This window comes from Myxocyprinus asiaticus, chromosome 1 (assembly GCF_019703515.2).
Source record: "Myxocyprinus asiaticus isolate MX2 ecotype Aquarium Trade chromosome 1, UBuf_Myxa_2, whole genome shotgun sequence".
In the NCBI taxonomy this organism is placed as follows: Eukaryota; Metazoa; Chordata; class Actinopteri; order Cypriniformes; family Catostomidae; genus Myxocyprinus; species Myxocyprinus asiaticus.
The window spans coordinates 24,956,446-24,984,211 of NC_059344.1; the positions used below are offsets into that span (position 1 = coordinate 24,956,446).

The following is a 27,766-nucleotide window of genomic DNA, read 5'->3' on the forward strand; positions in this document are numbered from 1 at the left end:
TTCTGCATTGTGGAGACGAAACTCGCGGAGCTGCTGGTGGAGTTGCCGGGGAGCGTCTGTTTTAGGCACAGAAAATTATATCTAGACACATTAAAACCCGACTGCATACAAATATAAATATCTCTTTCAATACACTGAAAGTAAAGGTAAGACGTCGTTATCACAAGAATTGTCTCTGTCCTGCGTCCACAAAAGCGATGTCCAGCTCGAGCTAGCGGCTAACGCACGCAATCCGCTAACTGAGAGAATCTTAAGTTTGATCCTGTAATGCCGCTTTTGTTATTTGATGTTTACTTAATGTGTTATGAGACAATTGATTGCTCAGTCCCGCTATTGTGCAGATTAATACGTGCAGCCACTATAGATGAAGACGGCCAACAGTCTGACCATCTGACCAAGGGAAAGAATTGAGTCTGCTAGACTTTTAAAAACATTAAAATGTCCTTACATGATCTCCATGGATATGTACGGCACGTTTTCGTTCTGTCCTAGTGAAGATCAGTGACAGTGAGTCGGATTAGGTCAGAATTCATGGAAAGAATTCAGAATTCATCTGGCAAAATGGGGTGTTCAGTTTCTTTTGTAGGGAAAGCTGATAGACCTTTGCCAGGTCTCTGGATTAAAAATGCAGGTGTAGACTTTGACCAAGATATTATGATAATTAATAATAATAATTATTATTATTAAAGTGATCTTTACTCTGTATTTGTGTTCTTATGCCATTTAGGTGAAGGTGTGATCTCTTTACACATGATCAAGTGGATGTCTGTCTCGTTTTTTGGGTTTCATATCTGTGCCAAACTTTCTCTTTACAGATGCCATCAGTGACCACTGGCGACAATGCTGTTCACTCCTCCAGTCCAGATTTGGGCTCTGCGCCATCTGAAGCCCTCAAGCAAGTTCTTGGTGTAATTGACAAGAAGGTTCGCAACATGGAAAAAAAAAAGGTAACCTTACAAGACATAGCCTGAGATACGGTATGACATAGGACTTGTATGTGTTGACACATGTTCAGTGAGATCTATGTTTGAAACTAGTAATGACATCTGATACTTTTCATACCAGCCTTGTTGAAAATAAATCTGACAGACTAAATAGAACTAGCTTCATATTAGGAATGTGTTGCCCAGGATCTAATCCCGTGGGAACCGAGCACACTTTTAAAAAAAAAATGCTAATTATTTGTTCTTTTAAGCATTATATTTTAATCCATTGATGTGCTACCGGTTTGGTTTTAAACAATCACATGATGTGTAACATTATTAGACTGGCACAGAAAGACACAATCACCATTTCTAATACCTTTCAGGTGGCATTTTGTAGTGGAATATATGTTACTAATGAAATTAAAGATATACTGTTATTGTAATTTAAATTGAAAGATATACAGCCTTAAAGTCCATGTTATAAAGTGTCTTGACAGCATTGAGTCTTTGTAATTTGTATGTTGTGAAGCACGTGGAAATGTTTAATGAAAGTAAATCAGACATTTACATTAGTGTCAGTGTTTATCAAGAACTCCAACCAACTACAAAAAGTGGAAATTGACTACTCGTTGGTGTAATAGATGGGTGTCGACTGATATGCTTGCATGGGTTTTGTGTACAGTTTACATTTTAAGTGCATTTGAAAATATGCACGATTTCGCTCCTTACCATTAATATGACCCAATTTCTCTGTTAAGAGCAAGCTGGATGATTACCAGACAAGGAAGAATAAAGGAGAACAGCTCAACCAGGATCAGCTGGTATGTTTCTTCGGTAGAATGCTAGTCTTTGCTACTCAATCAAGTATTACATCAGATGTTGTTTTATGTATTAAATGTATTTTCTTTTATGTGTGATGTTTGTAGGAGGCTTTGTCTAAAGCGCAGGAGGTGGCTCACAACTTGGAGTTTGCTCGTGAGCTGCAGAAGAGCTTCATGGCTTTAAATGCGGAGGTATGTACTGTTTTCACTGGTGTTTTTTTGTTTGCTTTTTTAAATTTTTTTTATACAATTGCTGAAATCAATAAAGTTAAAAGTTCATCACTTTGTTTTGTTTATATAGTGATTTATTTTTATATTAAAAATTTTGTGAAATATGTGATTTTTGATAATGTTGTGACTGACTGGATCTGACTGTTTTAACCTCCTGAGACCCCCGCATGACTGCTGTGTGCATTTTCCATATCCCTTTTTGATTTGTAACTAGTAGCACATAATAAACAACCAAAAAAAGAAAAAATTCTAGAGCAAATAGTTTTGCTAAAAGTTGATGTACAAATATGTGGAGAGCGGGACTAAGCTATAGAAAGTCCGATTTTTTTTATTTCATCAAATTGTTTGTTTCCAGGATTGTTGGTTATTCATGTTTTTGAGGCATTACAGACATTACAGCTGATTTTCTATAAAGCTGAATAAATAATTCTTATTAAAAGTAATGGCCAGCATCATCCAATCACTGCCAACCATGTTAAAATAGAAGTTTATATATAAAATTTTGAATCTATGTACTGATTATCACTGTCTCATTTCTGCCAAACATGTTCAGTGGTCCAAACATCTGCAGCCTGAAACTGAACTTTTGGTCTGATGTTGTTATTGAATGCACTTAGCTGAATAGAAAGCTATCGGATGCTCCCTTGCTCCCTGTTTAGTGAATGACTTAATATCCAATGTGCTGTCTGTCTGCACTGGTCTCAGAACAGTTCGAAATGCACCTTATTTTTATCATAGCTCCATATAAAGGCTCTGAAAGCAAAAATTCTAAGCTTTTGGATGAATACATTGATTCTCAATGTGAATGCAGAGTAAATATATAGGAATGCATTTACTAATGTTAATGAGTAGAACCGTTTATACAATGATAACAATATAAAATATAACATATTTAAATAAAGCGAAATGACCCACACATATTAGTTCAAAATTACTGTTGTTTTTTGTTTTTGTTTTTTTTTTTTCAACTTGTGATGGAATAAGGTCCCATTTTTCACCTATGTTTATCAGCACGCTGACACGCAAAAAATTAATTCATTTTTTAAAGCGGCATATCAAACGAAACTATAGATGCTACTCTTTACACCCGAACATGTTTAAATGAAAAAGCTTAAAGAAATGTCTTAACAGAGGCACTTTTGTTGGCTCTGTGCCTGTAGAAGCCCTTCAAGGAAATAGATGTCATGCTGTTGTGTCACATAACGTGGTGCACCAGAAGTTTAACCCTTAAAAGACAGTGTAGTGTTGTGAATAGTATTCAGTCATTTTAAATTAATTTAAATTATGCGTTGCATATAGTGAAGCTAAAATGCAAAGTCCACACATGTGGACACGGGGTCACACAAGGTTAATGTTGTCTTTTGAGTAACAGTTGTTGAAACATAATAAACACGCTGTCTTCTCTCACAGTATTGTATTTGAAAACTGCAACATTACAAAAAATAAAACATGTTTTGAATTGGCAAGTACTGAAAAGGAAGTATCGTACTCTGTCTCCAAAAAATGGTATCGGGGCATCCCTAGTCTCATCTCAACCTCAGTCTCATTTGAACTCCAGCCTTTAGTCTTTGGTTCATCCTTTAGTCTCAGTCTCATCTCGACTTCAGCATTTTTGATTCAGTTTCTACTAGTCTTTTTTTTTTTTTTTACGAGTCCATATTTTAATGATTGCTGTTTGTTCTTTTTGTAGATCCAGAAAACTGTGAAAAAGGCGGCACGGCGGGAGCAGTTGAAGAGGGAGGAGGCAGAGCGCAAGCGACTGAAGGCGGTGCTGGAGGTGCAGTACCTTCTGGACCAGCTCGGGGAGGAAAGTGTGAGGCGCGACCTGACTCAGTCCAGTGGGGAAGCCCCCCTGCTTACAGAGTCAGAACTCACTGCCTTGGACGAGTTCTACAAACTGATTGGCCCTGAGCGGGACTCTAGTGTAAGGTGAGGGCATAGGGGGACAGCTTCCTTCTGCTCTCCATATAAAACTTCAGGTTTCAGACTCTTATTTGTTTAGTTTATTTGTGTTGACAAAAAATATATTGAGTGCATTTATTCCAGGTTGGCTGAGCAGTTTGAGGAAGCATCCATGCATTTGTGGGAGTTGTTGGAAGGAAGGGATAAAGCTGTGGCTGGAACCACATGTAAGTTACTTTCAGTGAAGTAAATCAACTCTGTAATCAAACCAAAGTATGCTCTCCAGTTAGCCGGAATGTCAACAGGACCGTCCCCCACTTGGCCTCCCTGTGAATGGTTGCACTTGCCATAGCTTTTGAAAGCTGTGCTCTGTCTTGGTCCCATGAGGGTCAGCAGTGCTTCATGCTGACTAGTGGCCCACGTCAGCAGCTGGGCAAGCAGCCAGTGGTGTGCACAAAACCCCTTTGCTGGAGGTTTCAATGATGGACATGGTTTGTCTCTCCCCATTATACTACCCTAAAAAGGTAAAACTAGGCAGTAACTATGCCAACACTGAAGCTGAGAAAAACGACTTCAAAAATAACTATGTAGTTGCTGCCATTTTCACACTGGCATAGGTGAGACAAACCTGTCTGTCACAGTACAGATCTTAGTCTAAATCTGGCGTCACACTAGCAGACTCAAAACAACTCTTATTTTGGCAGAGCGTGTCACATTTGCAGACTGTTTTGAGACACACTTGGTGGTTAAGAATGGGATGACAGACATACAAACTCACCACAACACTCTCTCTCCTGTTCCCTGTCACGTGGAGCTTGCCAAAGTAACGAGTACTGCGTGAACACAATGAGTATTGAAATGTGATATAGGATGCGATTCATAAAGTAACTTTACCTTGTGAAAGTGTGTTATTGCCACTGATATATAGTATAGAACTGGGTTGCTCATGATGCCAAAAAAGTGAAGCCACTGTGCCGCCATATTGCTATGCCCCAACATTCCAATAACCCTATTGATTTGATAGGAAATCATCTTATTTTAGCGAGTAAACATTAGTCATGTACATCCCTACAATGCAAACGTCCTACACGTAAATATTTAAAGTCCGGAATTTTTCCTGTTTCTTCGAGCCTGAGCGAGTTACGTAGATCTATATCAAACAGTATCCACCTCTAACAAACTTCATCGGGAACAGATCAGCTGAATGTAAACAAGTTCATGGAAACTGAGGTAAGAGTCAAACAGACATTTTCAGACTTATTTATTGTGTTCATCGAAGTGTTTGTTCAGTTATTTTGTTTTCATCAAAAAGTGCCTTGTTCTCGCAGTCACTTGAAAAAAAGCACGCACTCTCTCTCTCTCCCTCCCTCTATTACACGCAGCGGCCATGCAAAGCAAAGATGGTTAAAATTAAACTAATACACTTGGTTTAAATGGCAAACGATTTATGACATGTATCCATGTATGACTACAGAGAGCACTTCAATATAAAAACAAGCAAATCCCGGGCATTTAAAGTGATTTAGAAATCTGTCTGACTTTTCAAGTCCCGTTCGGGGGTAAGGACGTATTGTCATCCTAAACAACCAGATATTGCAGCTTTTCCTACCTTTGGTGATCGTTGTGCTGCATTGATGGGCTGAACACCGGGCCAGGTGAATGCTCTGACATTGCTATCCTCCTATATCTTCTCCCTCTTAACGAATATTATCCAGAATGAGCAAATTAAACATGATTGTCACTAGAGAAATGCGACTGTTGTACCCGGAGGTCAGAGATGGTGAAATGGGGGCTTTGTCGCCTGTCAATCATTGGTGCTCTGTGACAGTTTGGGCTTACCAAGATGGCCGCTCGAACACTTCTGGTGGCTTCACCTCCTGCTGGCAGTTTACCGTTGCGTCAGCGATCCAGTTCTATATATACAGTGCTGTGAAAAAGTATTTGTATTCGCCCCTTCCTGATTTCTTTTATTTTTGTGTATTTTTCATACTAAATTGTTTTAGATCTTCAAACGAGATAAAACAAAGGCAACCTGAATAAACACAAAATACTGTTTTCAAATATCATGTTTTTTTTTTATTGAAGCAAAAAAGTTATCGAAATTATTCAACCCCCCTGACCAGCAATACATTCTGGTGATGTGAATTAAAACACATCCACTAAAACCTCAGTAAACAGTCAAAGTACGTTTTTAATACACATTTGAGTGATTTTGAGAATAAAGAGTTCAGTTTACCCAAATTTTAATATAAAAAATAACTCATTCTCTCCACAAATGTCATGTCAAAAATATTCAACCCCCAAAGTCAGTCATTTGTGGAGCATCCTTTATCCTTAATAACAGCAAATAAATGTTTCAGGTAAGTGTTCTCAGGCTTCGGACATCTCTCTATTAGAATTTTTACACATTTCTCATGAGCAAAAGCTTCTAGCTCATTGACATTCTTTGGTTTCTGTGCTGCCACTGCTTCCTTGAAATCCCAACAAAGGTTTGCAATGGGATTTTAATGATGGACTGAAAAGGCCATTTAAGGACATTCCACGACCTATCCCTGAACCAGATTTTGGACAACTTGGATGTATCCTTGGTGTTATTGTCTTGCTGGAAAGTCCAGTGATCACCGAGCTTCAATTTACACACTGAAGGCACCACATTTTTCATGCCAAAATGTCCTGATACCTGAAAGAATCCATGGTGTCAGTCACATAGTCAGGATGCCATTTCCTGCAGCCGCAAAACGCCCCCATAACAGGACTGACCCACCTCCATGCTTGACTGTGGGGATGGTGTTGTTCTTGTCATCACCTTGTCATCTTACTCCAGACGTACTGCTGACCCATGGGTCTAAAACTCAGTTTAGTGTCATACATCTATAAAACCTTCTTCCAGGACTCCACAGGTCTTTCCTACTTTCCTATTACTACTTCATTATTCAAGTCAACATTTCCCTTGGTAGACGTTTTGCTTTCTTCCACACCCAAGAAGGTTGCTGTTGTACCATATTTAAAAAATTTATGAATGGTGCTGCCAACTTTGTCTATTGGAAACTGAAGTGCCTTGGAAATGTACTTATAGCCGTGACCTTTCTTGTGTCATGAAATAATCTCCTCTATTAGCTTTTGAGACAGCTTATTTTTAATTGCATTTTTTGCATAGAAATACATTTTAGCTTACAACGTTAAACTTACATTTTAAAACTTAAAGTGCCATTGCAGATTGATGACTTAATTTTGTTTTAAAACAATTACTTGTGTAACCATACATATTTAAGGAACAGCTACATGCAATAGGGGTTGAATAATTATGACATGACTGTATTTTTAAAAAATCCTGCTATTTAGAAATATTAGGTTATATATTCACACTATGACTTTGAATGTGTCACTCAGCTGATATAGATGTAAAGTTTAAAAATTCTGGGTCATCAGAAAAGCTTACCTTTGTAAATCCTTACTGTCTTGGGGGGGGTTGAATAATTTAGATTGGAACTGTATATCACCCATGTGAAAAACTAACTGCCCCTTAAACTTAATAGCTAATTGTTCCACCTTTAGCAGCAACAACTGCAGCCAAACACTTCCAATAACTGGAGATCAGACTTTCTAAATGCTGTGGTGGAATTTCTGCCCACTCTTCTTTGCAGAACTGCTTTAGTTCAGCCACATTGGAGGGTTTTCAAGCATGAACTGCCCATTCAAGTCAGGACTTTGACTAGGCCACTCCAAAACTTTAATGTAGCTTCTTTTGAGCCATTCAGAGGTGGGCTTACTCCTATGCTTTGGATCATTTTCTTGCTGCAAAATCCAGTTGCACTTGAGCTTCAACTCACGGACAGATGACTGGATGTTCGCCTTTAGGATTTTCTGGTAGAGAGCAGAATTCATGTTTCCCTCAATTATTGCAAGTCGCTCTGGCCCTGAAGCAGCAAAGCATCCCCACACTATCACACTACCACCATCATGCTTGACCGTAGGTATGATGTTCTTTTTGTGGAATTCTGTATTTGATTTACGCCAGATGTAACGGGACACCTGTCTTCCAAACAGTTCCACTTTCGACTCATCAGTCCACAGAACATTCTCCAAAAAGCTTTGAGGATCATCAAGGTGTGTTTAGGCAAAATTCAGACAAGCCTTAATAATGTTCTGGGTTAGCAGTGGTTTTCGCCTTGCCACTCTTCCATGGATGGCGTCTTTCTGATAGTGGAGTCATGAACAGGGACCTTTATTGATGCGAGAGAGGCCTGCAGTTCCTTGGACGTTGTCCTTGGCTTTTTTGTGACTCCCTGGATGAGTCGTCGCTGTGCTCTTGGAGGAATTTGGAAGGTCGGCCACTTCTGGGAAGGTTCACTGCTGTGCCAGATTTTCTCCATTTGGAGATAATGGCTCTTACTCTGGTTCTTTGGAGTCCCAGAGCCTTTGAAATAGCTTTGTAACCCTTCCCAGACTGATGTATTTCAATCACCTTCTTCCTCATCATTTCTGAAATTTCTTTCAACCTTGGCATAGTGTGCTACTGGGTGAGACCTTTTAGCCAACTTCATGCTGCTTCTATTTAGGTGTTGATTTGATTGAGCAGGACTGGCAGTAATCAGGCCTGGGTGTGTCTAGTCCAGCTGAATCCCATTATGAATGCAGTTTCATAGATTTGGGGATTTAGTAACTAAGGGGGCAAATACTTTTTCACGCAAGCCCAGTTGATATTGGATAACTTTTTTTTTTACTACAATAAATAACATTATCACTTAAAAACGGTATTTTGTGTTTACTCAGGTTGCCTTTTGTTTTGTTAGATTTTGTTTGAATTTTTGAAACAATTTAGTATGAGAGACACAAAAACAGAAGAAATCAAAATGGGGGCAAATACTTTTTCACAACACTGTATATCAGTGGTTATTGCGTGTGTATTCCCTTGAGGCTTGCCTTAGAACGTTTATGTCCATATTCAGCTTTCAATGAGTAAAGAAATTACGTTCAATAAAAACACTGTGGTTCTGTTGTGTAATTTCATTAGTCATTTTAGTGTAGGAGAAAAATGCTTGGTCACAGAATCCCTATGGATTCAGCATTTGAGATGATATGCAGCTGAGTGCAATGAAAATGCTCAGAGAAGCTCGTTGGTCACTTGAAGAGAACACAAGAGCCCGCCCCGACGACAAAGTTTTTTTTCTGTCATGTTGGATAATTTTTTCCCATTGCTGTGATTAATAACTCAGCAGGGAGTCCAGACGGTCAAGTGATTAACTACCTCCTGCTTGCAGATGCTAATGTGCAATTCTTACACCACCTGGCTGGCAGTTATGTGAATGAAGCTCACACCTGACTATCACTGGATAAATCAGCTAGTGTGGCTCCAACTTTAGAGCCCTGATTTTGGTCATAACATGTCAATAATATGTTGTTACTACATTTTGACTTTGCGCAACATTATCGAATGCCCCCCTCTAACAGTTTTTTGCTATTGAGGAAAAGTGCAGTTGATAGAAACATATTTTTCTGTTTTCTAACAGACAAAGCCCTTAAGGAAACCTTGGACAAGATGCTGCTAAGTGGGTACTTTGATCGTGCTCAAACACATCAGAATGGAGTGTGTGAAGAGGAGACGCAGACTGCTGCTGCAGAGTCATCGGAGAGCGAGGACCACCCTACTGAGCCCGGTACAAACAAAACCCATCAAACCTTAGAACTTGGGGTATAACGATATATTGTGTATACTGAGATACAAAAATGTGACCATTCTCATTGTGGATTTAAAAAAAACTCTCACGATATAACAGTCAGATTTATCAGTTTCTCTCAATTTTTGACCAAGAAAAAGTTTAACAACAGAGAGGGCTTTGTCCGCGTAGGTTTTTGCAACATGTGTTGGTCTGATGCATAATTTCTCTAAATAACCGTAATACTGTGTTACAGACCTGTTGCAGTTATTAAATCATACAGATGTTACTTGAAGCACAAACCTTCATTGCTCGTTAACTATGAGGATTCAGATAAATCGCTGACTGTTGATTTGCTCTCTAATGTGAATCGTGCTTACTGCAATTATAGTTAATATCTGGGAAGGGATCGTTTTGACAGTGCATTCAGAACTGCAATATGATAAACATTGATCATCATCTCATATTGCTGTGCTGCGCACACAAGCCACAACCATTTTTTTTTGTGGCCCGCTTTATGTTGTCGTCATATAAATAACACATAGTAAATGTGCATGAATTTTGAGGTCCTTTTTTTTTTTTTTTTTTTAAGAGCATTTATGCTAATTCTCACTATCGATGAACTGAAGAAATGACACATGGATGTAAAGGATGAATTAACAAAGACATGAATCTAAAAGTGATTATAGGCAACTTTATGTAACATGAGTGTGGGGTGAATCTGTGCAGCTGCTTATAAAAACAGTTTCGTTTGTGCACCTTCATTCAAACGTGTGCTCCGACAAGGCTTAAGTCTTTCACTCCTCACAGCGAGAGTCAGCGGATGTCAAACCTATTTGAAGAGCTCGACAGAGATGTATAGTATGTCATTTTACTCGTCATATATGGTAATAACAGAAAAATGTTTATTCTGAAAAGACATTTGTTGAGACATCCAAATTCTTATTTATTTGATTGAGTTACTAACATGAACAAAACCTTTAAAGAGGGTAGTAATGATTTCTCATCTAAGCACTTTCAAAGCTCTTTTGGAGCTTGTATCTGTTTTGTACATATGTCAATAAATGTTTAAATTTCACAAAATGCACAGGTTTGCATTTTTTTTATGTTTTTTTTTTTATATATTTATATATATTAAAGTTTTGCATTTTGCTGCAGTATGTGGCCTACTTGTAAAAGTGTGGAACTTTGGTGGGGGGAAAAAGCGCAAAAGTGAAATCTCCACTGCATTATAGAAAATTAATGTATGCAGAGGTTTAATGATAGTGTTGTATTAATGTACTGTATATAATTCAGATTATAATGCATAATAATGCTGTGAGGGAATATAATCCTAATAATGCCAAATATAATGTCTGTTTTGATTTTAGCAGTAAATTTAGGGCCTACACTTTTAACTGGATAGGCATGCACTTCCATTTAAAAAATATTTTTTTTGGGGAAAAAAAAAATATTTTAGATCGGTGACAATGGCATTTAAAAAAAAATATGAAATGAATTTAAAATATTTTAAATGTATGTAATTCAGTGATATTGTGCAAGCATACACTGTTGTATACATGTAAAATTCTTTACTTTCAGCTAAGCAGAATAAGGAATATTTCTATTCTGGTGTCACCATTGCTGATTTTTGGTCACAGTACATCCTTGGATCATTTAGTTGCTAGCATTTTACTTTTAAGTTTTAATAGTAAAGGAAAGGAACTGTTTTGCACACGTTGTAAAAGTAAAATAAGTCAAAAGTAATAAACTTTCAATTTGAACTTTCTTGATTCAGGTTTCGTTTAAAGTATTGTGAGAGTATCGAATTGTGAATCGTGGGGGGGGGGGCACTCGCATCTCAGCAGAAAGCGGCAATCAAGTGACAGGCTGGTGGTGAGAAATACACTTTACCTCACATTTGGAAAAACGAGACAATGGATTACACTCGTCTCATCGTGGAGATGGAAAAACAAAGTTCTCTATGACCCGCAGGATTTCTTGTATAAAGATTTAAATGCAAAATAAAAGGCATTCCTCGGCTGTTTGTGTGGATGGTAAGTTTTAATTTAAAATGTTTGTTATACTACCTTATCACTTTACCATGTTTAAATGGCGAACTACTTACCCATTGTTGTATTTGTGGTATACAGAAGCCACTGATCAGCTGTGCACCGCAAACGCGTCTTATGTGAAAGCACAGTGTGTGCTGCTTCCGCACCGTGTTTGCACCGCATACGTACTGCAAACGGATCATATGTGAAACGGGCGTAACCCCTATATTTGAAACAAAAATAAACTTCCAGCTGATAGCTCAAGATGATGCTGTTTGTGTTTTCACAGAGGGGTCCACTCAAGAATACACGGAAACTAATGAGGTTGAAGCAACGGAGGTGTGAATTGATATTACCATATTTTTATGTGCACACTTGCAGTAAATCATGATATTGTATCTTGTTTTCCAAATGGTTAATTAACAAACCTCTTATTGTCTATTAGTTTGTAAACAGACAGTTCATTCCAGAATCCACCTACTGCAACAGTGACAAAGAACAAGGAGGAGAGTGGAACACAAGCTCTCAGGTATGATGATGCATCACTTCTGTCAAAATAGAAACTGTTTAATTAGCAGGTTTTAGCCAAATTTTGTTGCTGTTTTTTTTAAGCCTTGTTAGCAAAATTACCAGGGTTTTATGGTCAAGGATAATTTTTTGATTGAATACACAGTAATTGTGATTTCCAGGCCTGGAAAAGTTATTTGTAAAATCTCAAAGCATCATAAATTGTTTTGATCTGCTCTAAACAACCACTCACAAACAGCAATATCTAATCATTTAAATCTGTAACCTCCATGGATTGGTATCTAACAAATAAATAGAAGTCAACCCCAGCTATCTAAAACATTTGAAAAATCCTTATCCAGTAATCAGCAGAAATACTTTGGTCAAAAAGTGTTGGAACCCTGGATTACGTGGTATGCGAGTAAGTATTCCTTGGCTAATATTGTCAGGAAGCATCAGTATGCATTAGTCTTTAAAACTGTGATGTGGCCATATGCATCCATAAAGGTGGATGAGATCACTGTGTTTCTCCAAGTTGCGTTGCAGGCAATTAACGTTTATTTAGTGCTGTTCACTTGTAATCGGATCACCTGAGAGGGATGTTAATACCAGGTGTCTTGTCTATATTTTCCAACTCCTCATGCTTTCTTTTCAGACGGTGAGCTCTCTCCAGGAGCAGCAGCCTCCTGCAGCCATGAGCCCGGTTCTCGTCAGCTCAGAACCACACACGCTGAACACAGTCCTGCCTCCCCCTGCAACAGACCCTGTGGTCAGGAAGCAGGCAGTCCAAGATCTCATGGCTCAAATGCAGGGTACCTTCAACTTCATGCAGGTGAGGAGCACAATTCCTCATTCCCCTTAACGCTTTATCTTTAAAGTGCAGCACTTTTTTTTTCTAAATGCATTGGTGTCATGTAATGCAGGATTCCATGCTGGATTTTGAGGGACCACCTTTAGATCCTGCCATTGTGTCAGCACAACCTATGAAACCTTTGCAGATGGTCTGTCCACCAGGTTGGTATATCTGTTCTAGCTTTAATGCAGGTGTTGTTGAGTGGCAGTTATTTTACTGCAGAATTGATGTATTGCTTGATTCATTCTACTTGTTTTCAATGCTACTCTTTAGCTCACACGGAATCCAGACTCCCCCAACACAACACACTTCCTGTGCAGCCAGAACCCGTGCAAGTAAGTTGCATTAAGTTGATATTTCATAGTAGTGTCCTGTAGTGTGTCATCTTATACTCTAAAGGTGCACTCAGTAACTTTTTGTTTGTCATCTTGGATTTAAAGTGACACCTAGTGGTGTGGATGCAGAATCATTCAAAATCAATAGTTTTCAGTTACAGGTCCCGTTGTAGAAATTCACTATTCACAATCAGCCATGATTCATTTAATCCAAGAGTGAAAGTGTCCAATAACAAGACGGTTACTGAGATTAAGCGAGTAGTATTCAGATGGTCATGTGATTCTAAAATGGCATCCCCATGTAGAATAAAACGGCTTTTATTTAAGATTACTGATATGACTAGAGTCTCATGTGAGTGGTCATGATTTTATAGATGTTTCAAGATTACAATTCATTTCTTTAGGAGTGAAACTTTTTAATGGGGAAAAAATTACTGAGTGCACCTGTAAGAACTCTTTTAAACAGCATTTTTCTAATTCATTTAATAATTGTGTATATATTTTTAGGACTGCATATTAATTGAGACTGCATGGGATGTATGTACTTTTAAAAATGTATTGCACTGCAGGAATACTTGGGTTAAGTGAACTGCAAAAAGTTAAAGCAGATTAAAAATATAGAAATACTTTAAAGAAGTGGTGACCAGATACAAAATCGAAAGTGTTATTTTCCCTTACATGTTCATGTAAATTTTGTCAACAACCCATTAGCAGCACAACATGCTTTTATACACATTTGCTGTCTGGAATTATCTAAAGTGTTCCTGAAACACTTCATTTCCCTTCCAAGGTCCCTATGGTCCCCCCTCCAAAAGAGACGTATTCCTCCACACCCCCTTTGTACCAGCCCCCTCATGCCTCTGAGCCCCGACCGCAGACAGACACCATTGACCCTCTCCAGGTAAAAGCGTGTGCCGCAGTTGTTTTGCAGATGCTGTGTGCGCGCTTTGGCTTAGATATGTGAGTGATATAGAATGTAAACACCCTAGGTCTCCATGTCCCTGTCGTCCGAGCAGCCCCCCACCCCTTCCACTCAGTCCCAGGTGTTTCAGCCTGTCTCCAAACCCCTTCACAGCGGCATCAACGTTAACGCAGCTCCATTCCAGTCCATGCAAGCGGTAGGCCTCAACCTGTCTGCATCACTCTCTAGACTTTTATTTCTTCACAGTTTTGTCTGCCCATTTAGCTTCCGTTTTGTTTTTCATTATGTGTATTGGGCTTGTTTTGTTGAAAAGGATAATTAAGCTCTTTTCTACAAACATTACCCTTTGAACTTGTCTGTTGTTCTGCAAGCCCATTGTCTACCATTTGTGGACTTGCAATCACACACATGACTTTGATTTTGAAGTCCCATGACCTTCTGTTCAGTGGTCAGATCTTTTAACCCCCTTAAAGAGTCTGTTTTGATTAGAAATGCAAGTTAATATTTTTACATTTTTCCTCCCCTCCATTAGGTGTTCAATATGAATGCTCCAGTTCCTCCAACCAATGAGATAGACTCTCAAAAGATTTCCAGTCAGTACCAGAGTAGTTATGGCCAGGGTTTCAGCACACAGGCCACCCTTCCAGCTGAGCAGCAGGAAATTCCTCAGGAATCCATGCAGTCAGGTAAGAGGTGACCATTTCTAGAATTTGCTACTAAAATTGCATCATATTACGCCAGTATTGTTGTTCTGAAGGCTACAGTATACTCCGAGGCAGTTTAACAGAGATGGACTACTGGTATTAAAAGAGAAATTGGAAAGGCCAACGTATGTAGAAAAGGAAGTCCCACCTTACAGGTAAAAGAGCGAATCAACTTTTAGATACAGACATCGCCTGTCAGTAAACTCAAGAACGCGCATGCGCAATCGCTGAACAAGCCTTGAAAATTCTTTTTTTTTTGTGTGTGTGTGTGATCTGAGCCAAAGCAGCACAATTTATGGTACCATTGTTGTCTGATTTTAAAAATGTTCTTTGATCTTAATCTTTCCCGCTTGTTTTGGAGATTCCTGTCTTTCCCCATACAAGTAGAGACAGTAGGAGCTGTACTTTTATGCAGATCTTTTTTATGTGATATTCTTCATTACGGTCAGTGCCTTATGTGTGTGCAGTAGGGTTGGGTTCCGAAAGAACCGGTTCCATTCTTTAAAAAATACCGTAACAGTATAATCTTTATGACTTTTGGTTCCCCCAAGTGCAATTTTCCTCTGTGTATTTAACCCATACACATTTTAGTACACCATACTAAAATATTCTTGACAGTGATTCCGTGTTTCAGCAGCAGCACTGCCCTTTACTGGGTCTACAGCGTAAAACCCACAGCGCTACCAGTATATCTTTTTATTTCAGAACAAATTACTCTTACAGGCAGGCTTTTTTGAATCTACAGTGCGAAACATATGGTGCTTCCGGTATAGTCCAGTTCTCAAACAAATGGCTTCTATGAGCCAGTTCTTTTAGTGAATCAAAAGCACAAATACATCAATCGCAGTGGTTACAGAAATAATCTTATATTGATGTGATTGATTGAATTAATGAATGTTCAGCTCAAAATAAAATAAGAACTGTGGAAGTATTGCAAGCTTGAGGTACAACATTAGACTACATAACACAGTCTAAGCTGTCAGTGGAATTGTTACTGTTATGTAATGTTACCTCACACCTGTGAGACTTCAATCAAGCAGTGCAGTTTCTGACTAGTTATTCATATGACCATGTGTAGTTAAAGATACAATAGTTTTATTGTAATAAGTGAAATTTTATTAAACACTAAATAAATGAAATGAAATCACTAGATTTAAGCAATATCACACGAGCAAGAGTGCGATATGGCACTACATCAGCACTGCTGTGATTCGGCCGCAGGTAATCACAGCAGTGCTGATTTAGGGCCATATAGCACGATTGCAAGTGTGATATTGCTTACATACAACAGTTCAATGAACAAGTAAATTTTAAAAAATGAGGAAAAACTGAGCACAGTCATAAAAATGCATTTGTTCGTGGAACTACTTTTACGCGAATCTGCCTTTGCTGGTTCAAACCAAATGATGCGTCCAAGCCTTCATTAGTAATTCAAAAATGTCACTTCAGAAATAGTATCAGGGCTTGTGCTGTTTCTAACAAGTTATTGGATAAACAAGGATGGATGGGTGGGTGGGGGTGTGTGTGTGTGTGAGAGAGAGAGAGAGAGAGAGAGAGAGATGGAGCATGTGCGTTCACCTGTTGCCACACCCAAGCAGAGAAGCTGTGAGCTTTCTGAAGATCAGCTTTCTCAGTGGAAAAATAGCCGTCCAAGCGGGGGTAATTCTACCTATTTCGCGGTAGCCGGTGCGCAAGAGTCGATCACTATAGAAACCGCAATGTCCTCCATTTTAAACAGCGTGTCCACTCCAATGTGGAAAGTCTGGTAAGAGGTAAGCGCCTTCAGTTTGTGTAATTAATCAGTCTGTTGTGTCTCTCAGCTTTGATGAGCCTTAATGCTGAAGTTGTTTGTTTAAAGCCGATGAAAGCTATTTCCTAGCTTTAGTAGTAGTAATACAAGCTATTTATATAGTGCTGTATGTAAACACTGGCCGAAGCGGATTCACTTCATTTCACCTAACTGGCTCATATTACACACAAAAATTATCTTTTGCCTCCACCTGCTGGCTAAAATATGTAATGTCACAAAATGAAATGTAAAGAGACAGATAGCTCTTAACACATCTGACAACCGAAGAATACTTTGGCCTTTAGTGTGGTTTCAAGATCACATGTTACTGAAAAAAAAAAAAAAAAATGTTTTCTTCTTAGTGGTTGGCCCTTTCCATTCTCAAGACCAAGGTATTCCATCTGCAGGGGGGCACCAGTCTGCACCTCAGCAGCCTTCAGGGCAGGGCACTGGTTTCGGGCGGCCAGGTCAGTCCTTTTATAGCAACCGAGCAATGCCACGTGCTGGACCCAGAAATCCCAGAGGGGCCATGAACGGCTACCGTGGACCATCCAATGGATTCAGAGGTCAGATATGCTCTTCTCTCTTTTACTTTGGCAAGATATGTCAGTCTGAAATACAGTAGGTTGAAACATGTTTTCTTGCATTCTTAGGTGGATATGATGGGTATCGTGCTCCATTCCCCAACACTCCCAACACCGGATATGGGCAGACGCAGTTCAGCACTCCACGAGATTACTCCAACAGCACCTACCAACGGGTAATTACAATAAATAAAATGCTGGAAAACTGAGTAGCTTGGTGGACATTTGAAAAGTTAGATATGAAACAAAACTTGACTGTAATTGTAGATGTACTGAGTATGTAATCTTTCATGCCTCTTCACAGGATGGATATCAGCAAAGCTTCAAGCGAGGAGCCACCCAGGGATCTCGAGGTTGCTCTCGAGGTAATGCTCAAGTGATGCGATCCTAAAAGCTTTGGAAGACTTGTTTCTTTATGGCCACTTTGAACATTCATTTATTGAGAATGTTTTCCCCAGCCCATATTTTTACTCCTGTCATTGGTTTTGTTTTTTGGCTTATTCATTAAAGTAAGCCCGCTTTGATAGTTTTAATATACTAATGTGTTTTACACAGACTTGTGCAGAGCTGAAACTGTCAGTGTTGTGATTTTTCAGCCAGGTACTGTTTAAAACATAGATATTCCTGTAAACTTGAAATATTTTCATTAATTTATTTTTTTTATAAAATAAAATGCAAAAAGTTAACTGCCACTGTCTTTCTAATTCATAGGAATTTTTTGATATTTTGTTGGCCTGACCCACCTCCCCATACTTGGTTCTTGCCTGTATATTGGGTACTGAAGGCATTAATTTTTTATTTTATTTTTTTCACCCCATTTCATTTGAAGAGTTGTTCTGTTGTCCTGCCCTTTTGTATGCTCATGTCACTCCTTGAGAGAATGTTTCAATAAAGACGTGTTGCATTACCTGCTTGTCTGCCGCTGCTTTCTTTTTGCTCTCCGTGCTTGGAAAATCCTCTCACCTGTCCTTGTATCCTTTGCCTTTGCTAAAGGGCTGGGGATTGACTTTGCTTTCTTTAGTCTTCTAAGGGGGAGGCAGCTGTCTTTCGGTCAGTTTTCTGCTACTTCTGTTTGCTTTGCCTCTTGCATCATGTACTGCATACTGCTTTCCAGCAAGGCTTACAGTGCCCTCCACTAATATTGGCACCCTTGGTAAATATGAGCAAAGAAGGCTTTGAAAAATGTCTTTAATTGTTAATCCTTTTGATCTATCATTCAAAATATCAACATAAATCTGTCCTTTAATGAATATCAAACAATTGAAAACACAAGTTTTATCCAAAAAAAATGTATTCAAATATGTGTGGCACAATTATTGGCACCCTTTTATTCAATACTTTGTGCAGCCTCCCTTTGCCAAGATAACAGCTCTGAGTTTTCTCCTATAATGCCTAATAAGGTTGGAGAACACATAGCAAGGAATCTGAGACCATTCCTCCATACAGAATCTCTCCAGATCCTTAAAATTCTGAGGTCCATGGTAGTGGACTTTCCTCTTCAGTTCATCTCACAGGTTCTCTTTCATCATCTTGTGTTCGAGATCCACCTATGGGAAGGGCATACACACCTGACCTCTGCAGAAGCATCCAATTGCACCAAATCTGGCTTGGGGGCATAAAAGGACCTGTATGTGCTACTTTCCTCAGTTGACATTCGCTTCTCGTGATTTCTGAACATTAAACTCAACATTGAATGGCCATTGAACGACCAGCTCTCCAAAGCGCCGCTGATCAGGAGAAGATGTCTATGACGGGAAACTTTTAGGGCCGCTACGTGTGCAAAGCACATGAAGCACAACTCGGGAGACCCGCTTGACCTTAAAGCACAGTCTTGTGGGCCTTGAGGTCAAGGATATGGCTGGGCACAGTATGGGTGGACCCCCCCCCCACCATTGAACCTTTGATTACCAGACCCCTCAACCCCTCACAGGGAGGTTGCTCGCTTCCCCAAAGCCCACTCTCCCTTACAAGATGGACCGCTTTTCAGTCTCCATTTTCAGGGCTCATACAGAGCCTCCACTCTCGCCGCTCTGAACATTTCCTCCCTTCTTTCAGCCTACCAGGCTGAACTTATGGAGGACATGGGCAAACACTAGGAGAGGTCCAACCTGAGCACATTGGGGCTTCCCCACCGATGTGGTCGCCACCATACAAAATACTAGGGCCTCGTCCACGAGGTCTTTGTATGATTGTAAGTGGCGGGTGTTTGAAAAATTGTGTAATACACATAATTTGGTGTCATCAGTGTTCAGTCACTGATTCGCCTTCACCCATGCTTTGGAAGGAAATTGTGACCATTAATGACCTTGTTCCATGTAATGCCCATCAGGCCATCCAAGCCTCCAGCCGCTCTATGGCGTTATCTGTCGTGGGTTGACGCACACTGTGGCTAAGTCTCTCTGGTCTACCTGACAGTGAGAAGAGGTGCATTGCAGGAGACCCAGTCGAACCGGGGCAGACTCTTTTTGGTCTGGCTTTCGCACTCATACAGCAGCGCTGCGGCGATAAGGAGGATGAGGCTTTTAAATTGTCTTCCCATAAAATGTACGCCTCACCAGGGTCCTACTTTATGGGTTACACAGGCTCCTACAACTGGGCAAGCATACCACAACGCCGGCAGACCTAAGCCTCGTAACAAGCCACCTAGTCAGCATCCCAACCCTCCTCCCAAGCCCTGGGGAAAAATGTCCTTTGCTGTTGCCGTGGCCAAGAAGTTCCCCAACCCTACCCCTTCTGACTCCAAAAGGAAGTGGCCTGCCTGATGTACAGGTTCATGGGGCTCTAAGTCCAGGTTCCCGGGCTGTCAGCCCTTTTGTGAGCAAGGATTTTACCATCCTTACAAGAAAAGGAAACTCTCATTTGGTGGGGTCAGCCCCCCCACCCACGGGTTCCCTTCCCTGGGTTTCGTGCATGATGGCACCAGTTCAAGTGCTGCCCAGGTTAAGTCTCGCCTCCCAGCGCACAGTTTTAAGTGTTTTCATGCTGGAGAGAGACTCGGTGTCAAGTGATAAACAGTGTGCCACCACACCGTATGCAACACCATTTTCACACCCCCAATAAAGGCTATGGCCAGTGTGTGTTTATAAAATAAATTAAAAGAATCAACTGCTAAGAATGAAAAATTCTCCGCAGTCCCACATGTCACCCCTAAGTTGCCCACTAGATGGCGCCATTGTATTCCAAACGAGCATACTGCCCGCTATTACAGCCCAATGCAATGCCCCATCTCAGGTGGGGGCGCTCACAAATCGCATACAAGCCTGGTACGCTGTGTCCTCGCCCGAGTGGGTAATTCAGACAATTTCGCATGGCTACAGGCTTCCATTTATCACAAAACCCCAGTGTTTCGGTGGTGTAATTTTCTCTCTGAAGAATGAGAGCTCTGCTTATTTTCTGGAAGAGGAAATTTCCTCTCTCTAAGAAAAAGGGGCAATTCGGATTGGTCCGAAGGAACTGTGTCAACAGGGGTTTTATTCCCATTATTGTCAAGTTGCAAAGAAGGGCGGTTCACTGTGCCCTATTTTGGATCTCAGAGTGTCAATACCTCAGTATTTTGCCCTAGTATTTTGTATGGTGGTGACCACCTCGGGGAAAGCCCCAATGAGGGCGATGGCCAGACCAAAAAAGTCTGTCCCAGTTTGACTGGGGCTCCCGCAATGCGCCTCTTCTCGCTATCGGGCAGATCAGAGAGACTTAGCCACAGTGTGCATTAACCCACGATGGATAATGTCATAGAGCAGCCAGAGGCTTGGATGGCCTGATGGGCATTACGTGGGACAAGGTCATTAACGGTCACAATTTCCTTCCACAGAGTGGGCGAAGGAGAATCAATGACTGAACACTGTGAACATTTGTATTTTGTATGGTGGTGACCACCCTGGGGGGGAAGCCCCAATGTGCTCAGGTTGAACCTCTTCAAGTGTTTGCCCATGCCACATTTCTTCATTTTGCCTATCACGGCATTTGTTACGAATTCACGGTTCTCCCGTTTGGTCTCGCTCTGAGCCCTGCATATTTAATCTGTGTGGAAGCAGGATAAGCACCGTTACGACTAGCATTACGAAAATCCTGGCATGTATAGATGATTGGTTAATCATAGCCAATTCAAGGGAGAAAGTAGTGCAGGACACACAATTAGTGCTCTCGCATCTCTTGGTTTCAGAGTAAATCTGAGCAAGAGCAATTTAACTTCATCCCAGTATGTCGCTTTTCTGGGACTGGAGCTGAATTCCATTGCGTCTGTCAGAAGAGCGCATTCTGTCTCTAATGAAGTGTCTCTCACAGTTCAAAGAGTGAGCGAGCATGCAGTATCGCATTTGTCTGTCGTTCTTCTCGCTAAAAGACAAGGAAGCTCCACTCAGTGTAAACACACTGGCACATCCATGGCCCAATGTGCTGCTCCATGCCTTTTCCCCACTCAGCTTGGTTTTTCCCACTCTAGCCAGGGTGAGAGCGCAGATCTTGACACTAATTCTCATAGCACCCAGATGGCCCAAAGCACCGTGGTTGGCGGAGATGATATCTCTCCTTTATGGCCAGCCGTGCCCGCTCCCATTACGCACAGACCTCTTGTCTCAGAATGGAGAAATATACCACCCTCACACAGACAGGGTGGTGCTACGGGCCTATCCCGTGAGAGGTCCAACTTGAACATATTGGGGCTTTCCACTGAGGTGGTCACCACCATACAAAATGCTAGGGCCTCATCCATGAGGTTTTTGTATGATTGTAAGTGGCGGGTGTATGAGAAATGGTGTAATACACATAATTTGGTGTCATATCAGTGTTCAGTCACTGATATACTATGCTTTCTACAAAACCTTTTGGACAAAGGGAAATCCTTTTTGACCATAAAGGTTTACCTGGCAGCCATTTCTGTTTGCCAATTTGGCTTCAATGATGCAGCAATAAGGCAGCATCCTCTCATTCGTAGATACATGAAAGGTGCTCGCCGTTCTGTGCCAGTTACTTGAAAGCTTGTTGAGTGGGACCTCTCCATGGTGCTGGAAGCTGTCACAGCAGCCTTTCGAGCCTTTGGAGAATATTTCTCTAAAGTTGTTGTCTTAACAAAACAGCTATACGCCTGGCCAGACGTGTCAGTGATCTGCTTGCCCTCTCTATTCATTCCACTTGTACAAGATATTCCCAAGGCATGGAGAAGGTTTCTCTTAGACCCAATCCAGCCTTAATGCCTAAGTGTTTTCCTAAATTCACAGGGGAGGTGTTAGAGCTCAGCACTTTCCATCCACCTCCTTTCACCTTTGTGGTGGATGACGGGCTGAATGCTTTATGTCCTGTGCGTGCACTCCACACGTATATGCGTATGACTGAGACTATCATAAAGACCAGCTCTTTGTCTAATGGGCTTCCCCCCACACGTTAAACCCATTTCAAAACAACGCCTTTCCCGTTGGCTTCTGGAAGCAATATCTTTGGCATATAGCTCTAAGGGGCTCCAGACCCCCTCAGGCCTTAGGGCCTATTCCACGAGAGGCATGGCTGCTTCCTGGGCCCTGTTTCAGGGAGTCTCTCTGCAGGACATTTGTTCAGCTGCATATTGGGCTTCCCCCCACACTTGTCAGGTACTACAGACTTGATGTCACCAGAACCCCAGTAGCGTATGCGGTTTTGGGTGTGGGTTCCTCATAATGGGTTCACCCATAACCCTTTCTCCCTCACACTGTGTACGTGTCACCCTACCGGTTTCACACCAAGCACAATGCATGACCTCTTCTCCCTGCTTTATATTTGGGTTATAGATCCTGTTAATATTATAAAGGATGTGTCAGACACTTCCTTTAATTAGGAGACAATTGTTTTGACTGACAGCATCTTCCAGTGAGTGTATAGGGCAATCAGGGAGTTGTCCATATCTTCCCATAGGTGGATCTCAAACACGAGGTGATCAAAGAGAGCGATAGGTTATCTATTCTGTAACCCCAGTTCTCTGAAACTGAGTGGATAGATCCACGAAGCTTGCCCCGCTTGCTTCACAAGAAGCGAATATGCTCACTGAGGAAAGTAGTGCATACTGGTCCTTTTATGCCCTCAGGTAAGGGGGGCGCCTTACAATGGCATTGGACACGTGCTGCTGTCTCTCAAGCCAGACTTGGTGCAATTGGATGCTTCTGCAGAAGTCAGGTGTGTATGCCCTTAACATAGGTGGATCTCTCCACTCAATGTTTTAGAGAACTGTAGTTACAGAATAGGTAATCTATCGTTTTCTATGGGGTTCAGGTCAGAGGACTGGGATGGCCATTGCAGAACCTTGATTTTGTGGTCAGTGAACCATTTTTGTGTTGATTTTGATGTGTGTTTTGGATCATTGTCCTGCTGCAGATCCAACCACAGCCCATTTTAAGCTTTTTGGCAGAGGCAGTCAGGCTTTGATTTAGTATGTTGGTTGGTATTTGATAGAGTCCCCACAACATTAAATATCCACCAACATATTTAACTGTGGGCATGAGGTACTTTTCCACATGGCTACAACTCTGTGTGCGCTGAACCCATCTCTGGTGTTTGCTGCCAAGCAGCTCTTTTTTTTTTTCTTTCATCTGACCATAGAACCTTGTCCCATTTGAAGTTCCAGTAGTGTCTGGTAAACTGAAGATGCTTAAGTTTGTTGTTGGATAAGAGCAGAAGCTTTTTTCTCGAAACCCTCCCAAACAACTTGTGGTGATGTAGGTGATGTCTGATTGTAGTTTTTGAGGCTTTCTGACCCCAAGACCCAGCTAATTTCTGCAATTCTCTAGCTGTGATCCTTGGAGATTCTTTGGCCACTCTAACCATCCTCCTCACTGTGCGTGGAGACAATATAGACACACATCCTATTCCAGGCCAATTCTTAACATTTCCAGTTGATTAGAACTTCTTAATTATTGCCCTGATGTTTCAATGCTTTAGCTATTTTCTTATAGCCACTTCCCATTTTGTGAAGCTCAAGAATGTTTTGGCCTGTATTACCTCATATTAATACCCCTGTGAAGTCATGGCTGAACAATTTAATGTTCCTAGTCACCCAGGTGTACTAAAAAATGTAAAATATGAATGGAAATATACTTCAGATATATTTTACTCATAAGAATTTCTAGGGGTGCCAGTAATTGTGGCAAACATGTTTTGGAAATGAATATATTCTTTGCTCACATTTACCAATGGTGCCAATATTTGTGGAGAGCATTGTAACGGAGTGTGAAGTATTGATTTAACACATTAGCCCTAAATTTGCCTTCAATCTGGGAAATGATGACCTCAGGCATTGCTATGAATCCAGCAACAACTGATTTGATAACACTTTTTTTTTTCCCCCTCTACCTTAAGTTAAATGGTCTTATATGTCCCAAAGATCAAGAGCCATTTGATGGACTCTAAAACATGTTTTCTGAAACAAGCTGATGGGATTTTCATCTTGAAGTCTGATTCCTCTCAATATAAAGATGGTTTAAACCCATTTGTCCTAAAGTGTATTCCATTCACTGTGCTTTTATTTTGTTTTTTAATCTAGTTTAGAGTAGCAAGATTGTTACAGGTAGCCCCACAGTCAAACTGTCCTGAGACAGTGGTAAGAATAGTTGAGGTTTTAGTGATCTCTGTATGACTTTCCCATGTATCTAACTTGTGTAATTTGAAGTATTTACATGATGCATGTGTGCATTTTTAGACTTGTGTAATTTCTGCATCATTAAAGGCACCTTCCAGAATTGCATGGAATCTGTTTGCTTGAGTAGTATATCTGGGTCGGCCATAAACAATGGAAGATAAGGGGAGCATTGCTTGAAAGCATTTTGCAATTCTTTTTGTCACTAGTGATGCAGAAATTATACATTGCACTTTTAAATATAGCATAACATGTGAAACACCCCATACATGAGCTGTGGTGATTGCTGTTTTCTGAAGAGTCCCCACTATTTAGAGTCCATATTGTAATTGCCAATTAAATGATTGAATGACACTAGTTAGTTTTGAACTCCGCATTGATTTTCTGATGTATTTGGGTTTCAGGACGAGGGGGACTATATCGGTCCAGCAGAGGAATGGGTCCCATGGCCGCACAACAGACAAGCTAAACCCAATATTTTAGCCGTTATCAGCCCTCTAATCTCTTCCACCCATTGGATTCCCAAACACGACCCATGCCACTCCACATCGTGTAGTTAGATGACATCTTAGTAAGCCAGGACACAATCAATGGTTTTGGGAAAACAGTATCAATGAGATTATAGCACTCCAAGCGCTTTCTCTCAATCGTATGCTTTTGCGTAGCCTTTAAACATTTGAGAACATGTGCCTTTGATTATGGGTGTTTTGTTTTTGATTAGACAAGGTGGAAAATTTCTTGGTACACGTAGCTGGAAACCACCACTAGATTCTGAATGTGAAGTACACCGTATACCAAAGGCACTTTGATTTTGGCCAAACATTTAGTGAATGTGAAGAATTTGTATGTACTGTATTGTAATGTGATTTTCTTCTTTTTTGGCTCAGCCAAATGGTTTACAGGAAATGCATTGTACTGTATGTGGCTGAATGACTGCTTTAGTGTATTCAAATTACTGTTGGTTAGGATTAATGCAAACAAATAAATGATTTTTGAAGGACAAGGCACTAAGTTTTTCCCTACACTTACTGTAAGATACAAGCAGAAATTGTTCTTTCTACCACAGTGTACTAAATGTATTAAATGCAGCACACATCTTTTAGGTTTAGTACTTGATACAATGAAACAAAACTATTTGATACAAAAAACTGATGCTTTCGACATGACTGAATCTGCTGTACTGTACCAAAGCATTTTCAACAGATTAAACCTGTTGGTCTATGTGGTACCTAGAATGTGTGGTGAAAACTCCATTAGTTGATTGGCTGAAGTAACTGGATAGTAAATTTAATGCTGTGTTACCTTGTTCATAAAGCTTAAACTTTTTTTGTTTTCAAATAGATGTTTTTATTGACACATCTGACTTAAATTTAACTCTCAAAATTCCCAATGCAAGCAACAGTTAAAAGTTCAGGATGGCCCTAATCAATAAAAAAAAACATAAAATGTCCAGTACAATTCAACAATATTCTGATACCACAAAACTAGGTCCCATGTAGCTCTGTGTAGCCATTAAAATTTCTGGGGGAAAAACAAAAATGTGCAAAACAAAAGCATTCACACAGACATCCAATCCACTGTATTGGAAAATAAGATATCCTCAACATATGAAAAAGATTTCAATAACGAAAAGAAAGTAAACATTTATATCAAACAGCAAAGTCTGCATGTCCTACAGATGTATTATGCATTTAAATCCAGCCAATTACCTTCTAAAATCAAAACCGCAGCACATCGTCATTGACTCATACTGGGCAGGAGGTACTGTTTGTTGAAGTCTCTGTAAGCCTGGCGCTAGGTCAGTTTCTCCACACAATCACACACAACCATTGAGCACTAAAAGCCATATGATAGTCCTATGGCACATTGTTGTGATTGAGGGGCACCTGTGGTGGATCTTGGGGTTGGTTGTTGTGGCCAGGAAGCATTGGCTGGTCATCTTGGGGTATATATTGGTGTCCTTGTCCCAGATCTTGTTGATTCTCAGGTACATTATGTTGTTCTGGAGGGATATCCTGGTGTCCGGGTGGCAGAGGTTGGTTTTGTCCTATAGACTCAGGAACAGCATTTCCTTCCACTGCCACAAGAGATAGAGAATTTTGTTATATTACCAAGTACATCAAACTAAACTGAAATTAACAAAGCTTTGTACAGTCATAGGGTTAGGCAGCACAGGACATTTTTCAAATTGGTAGGTAAGAATGTATCACATGCTCAAATGTTACATTTTCTACAAAATGTGATTGACCTTCTGTGGTGTTAATTGTTCTTGTGCACAGCTGACAGAAAATTATAGCATAAATAAATTACTCCCAACAGTGCTTGTGCGTTTATCTAAAGCCTAATGAAACACATTAATGGCAAACCATATGGAGATCAGCTAATGTGCAATATCTAACTGGAACCCAACTGCGATAAAATTCAAAGTAGAGATTTAAACTAAATGCTGGGAGTCTGCCATGTTAAAGTAGTGATCTGAAGTGGTCACTAGAGAAGCTCTAAAAATTTTTTTTTAAAATTCCAGACCTGAATGTTTTGAAATCTGTATCTGAATTTGTATGTTTAAACTAATATCACAAATTCTGTGTATTGTGGGTCCATTTGCACATATCTGAATCTCTCTAAAAGTCAATTTCTAGAAACCTGAACAGTGAGATTAGTCATGTAATTTGGCAGTGTAATTATGTTTGAACAGGAATCAACAGGGAAACATGATTTTACTGTTAATCACCAGTGTACAAGCCTTTGGGCACAAGAAGATTTCAACCTGAATAAACTAAACCCTATTAATGCACTGCTTAAAATTCTTTGTGAAATGTTTCTTTAATCTTCTCCACAATAAATGTTCAACTGGAAAACATGTTGGACAATCTTACTACAACAATAGTCACCCAATGTAACCCTT

The 27,766-nt window shown here is 40.3% G+C and overlaps 2 protein-coding genes across 5 annotated transcripts in view; one reads left to right on the forward strand and one right to left on the reverse strand.

Annotated features, from left to right (window-relative positions):
- LOC127435355 (caprin-1-like) lies at positions 1–26,307 on the forward strand. Of its 4 annotated transcripts, none has more exons than XM_051688820.1 (19): positions 1–146; positions 816–947; positions 1,685–1,747; positions 1,853–1,939; positions 3,669–3,907; positions 4,025–4,107; positions 9,391–9,537; positions 11,860–11,909; positions 12,016–12,099; positions 12,733–12,909; positions 13,001–13,091; positions 13,204–13,265; positions 14,056–14,166; positions 14,255–14,383; positions 14,720–14,873; positions 17,043–17,246; positions 17,334–17,440; positions 17,569–17,629; positions 25,266–26,307. In XM_051688820.1, the coding sequence occupies exons 2-19, from the start codon at positions 816–818 to the stop codon at positions 25,328–25,330; spliced, it is 2,046 nt and encodes a 681-aa protein (XP_051544780.1). In that variant the 5' UTR covers positions 1–146; the 3' UTR covers positions 25,331–26,307. The 4 variants fall into 4 exon arrangements, with proteins under 4 accessions (XP_051544780.1, XP_051544942.1, XP_051545021.1 ...); XM_051688982.1 differs by having other exon boundaries at positions 17,088–17,246; XM_051689061.1 differs by lacking the exon at positions 14,255–14,383.
- Positions 26,192–27,766, reverse strand: part of LOC127435570 (nucleobindin-2) — a 10,985-nt gene continuing 9,410 nt past the window's right edge. The window contains exon 13 of the mRNA XM_051689156.1: positions 26,192–26,938. Coding sequence (XP_051545116.1) covers positions 26,718–26,938 — 221 coding nt within the window. The 3' untranslated portion in view covers positions 26,192–26,717. The remainder of the gene's footprint in view (positions 26,939–27,766) is intronic.

Coding starts and splice junctions, on each gene's coding strand:
- LOC127435355 (XM_051688820.1), top strand. CDS start 816: ATGCCATCAGTGACCACTGGCGACAATGCTGTTCACTCCTCCAGTCCA. Junction 1,748..1,852: donor AGCTCAACCAGGATCAGCTG/GTATGTTTCTTC, acceptor TGATGTTTGTAG/GAGGCTTTGTCTAAAGCGCA. Junction 1,940..3,668: donor TCATGGCTTTAAATGCGGAG/GTATGTACTGTT, acceptor TTCTTTTTGTAG/ATCCAGAAAACTGTGAAAAA.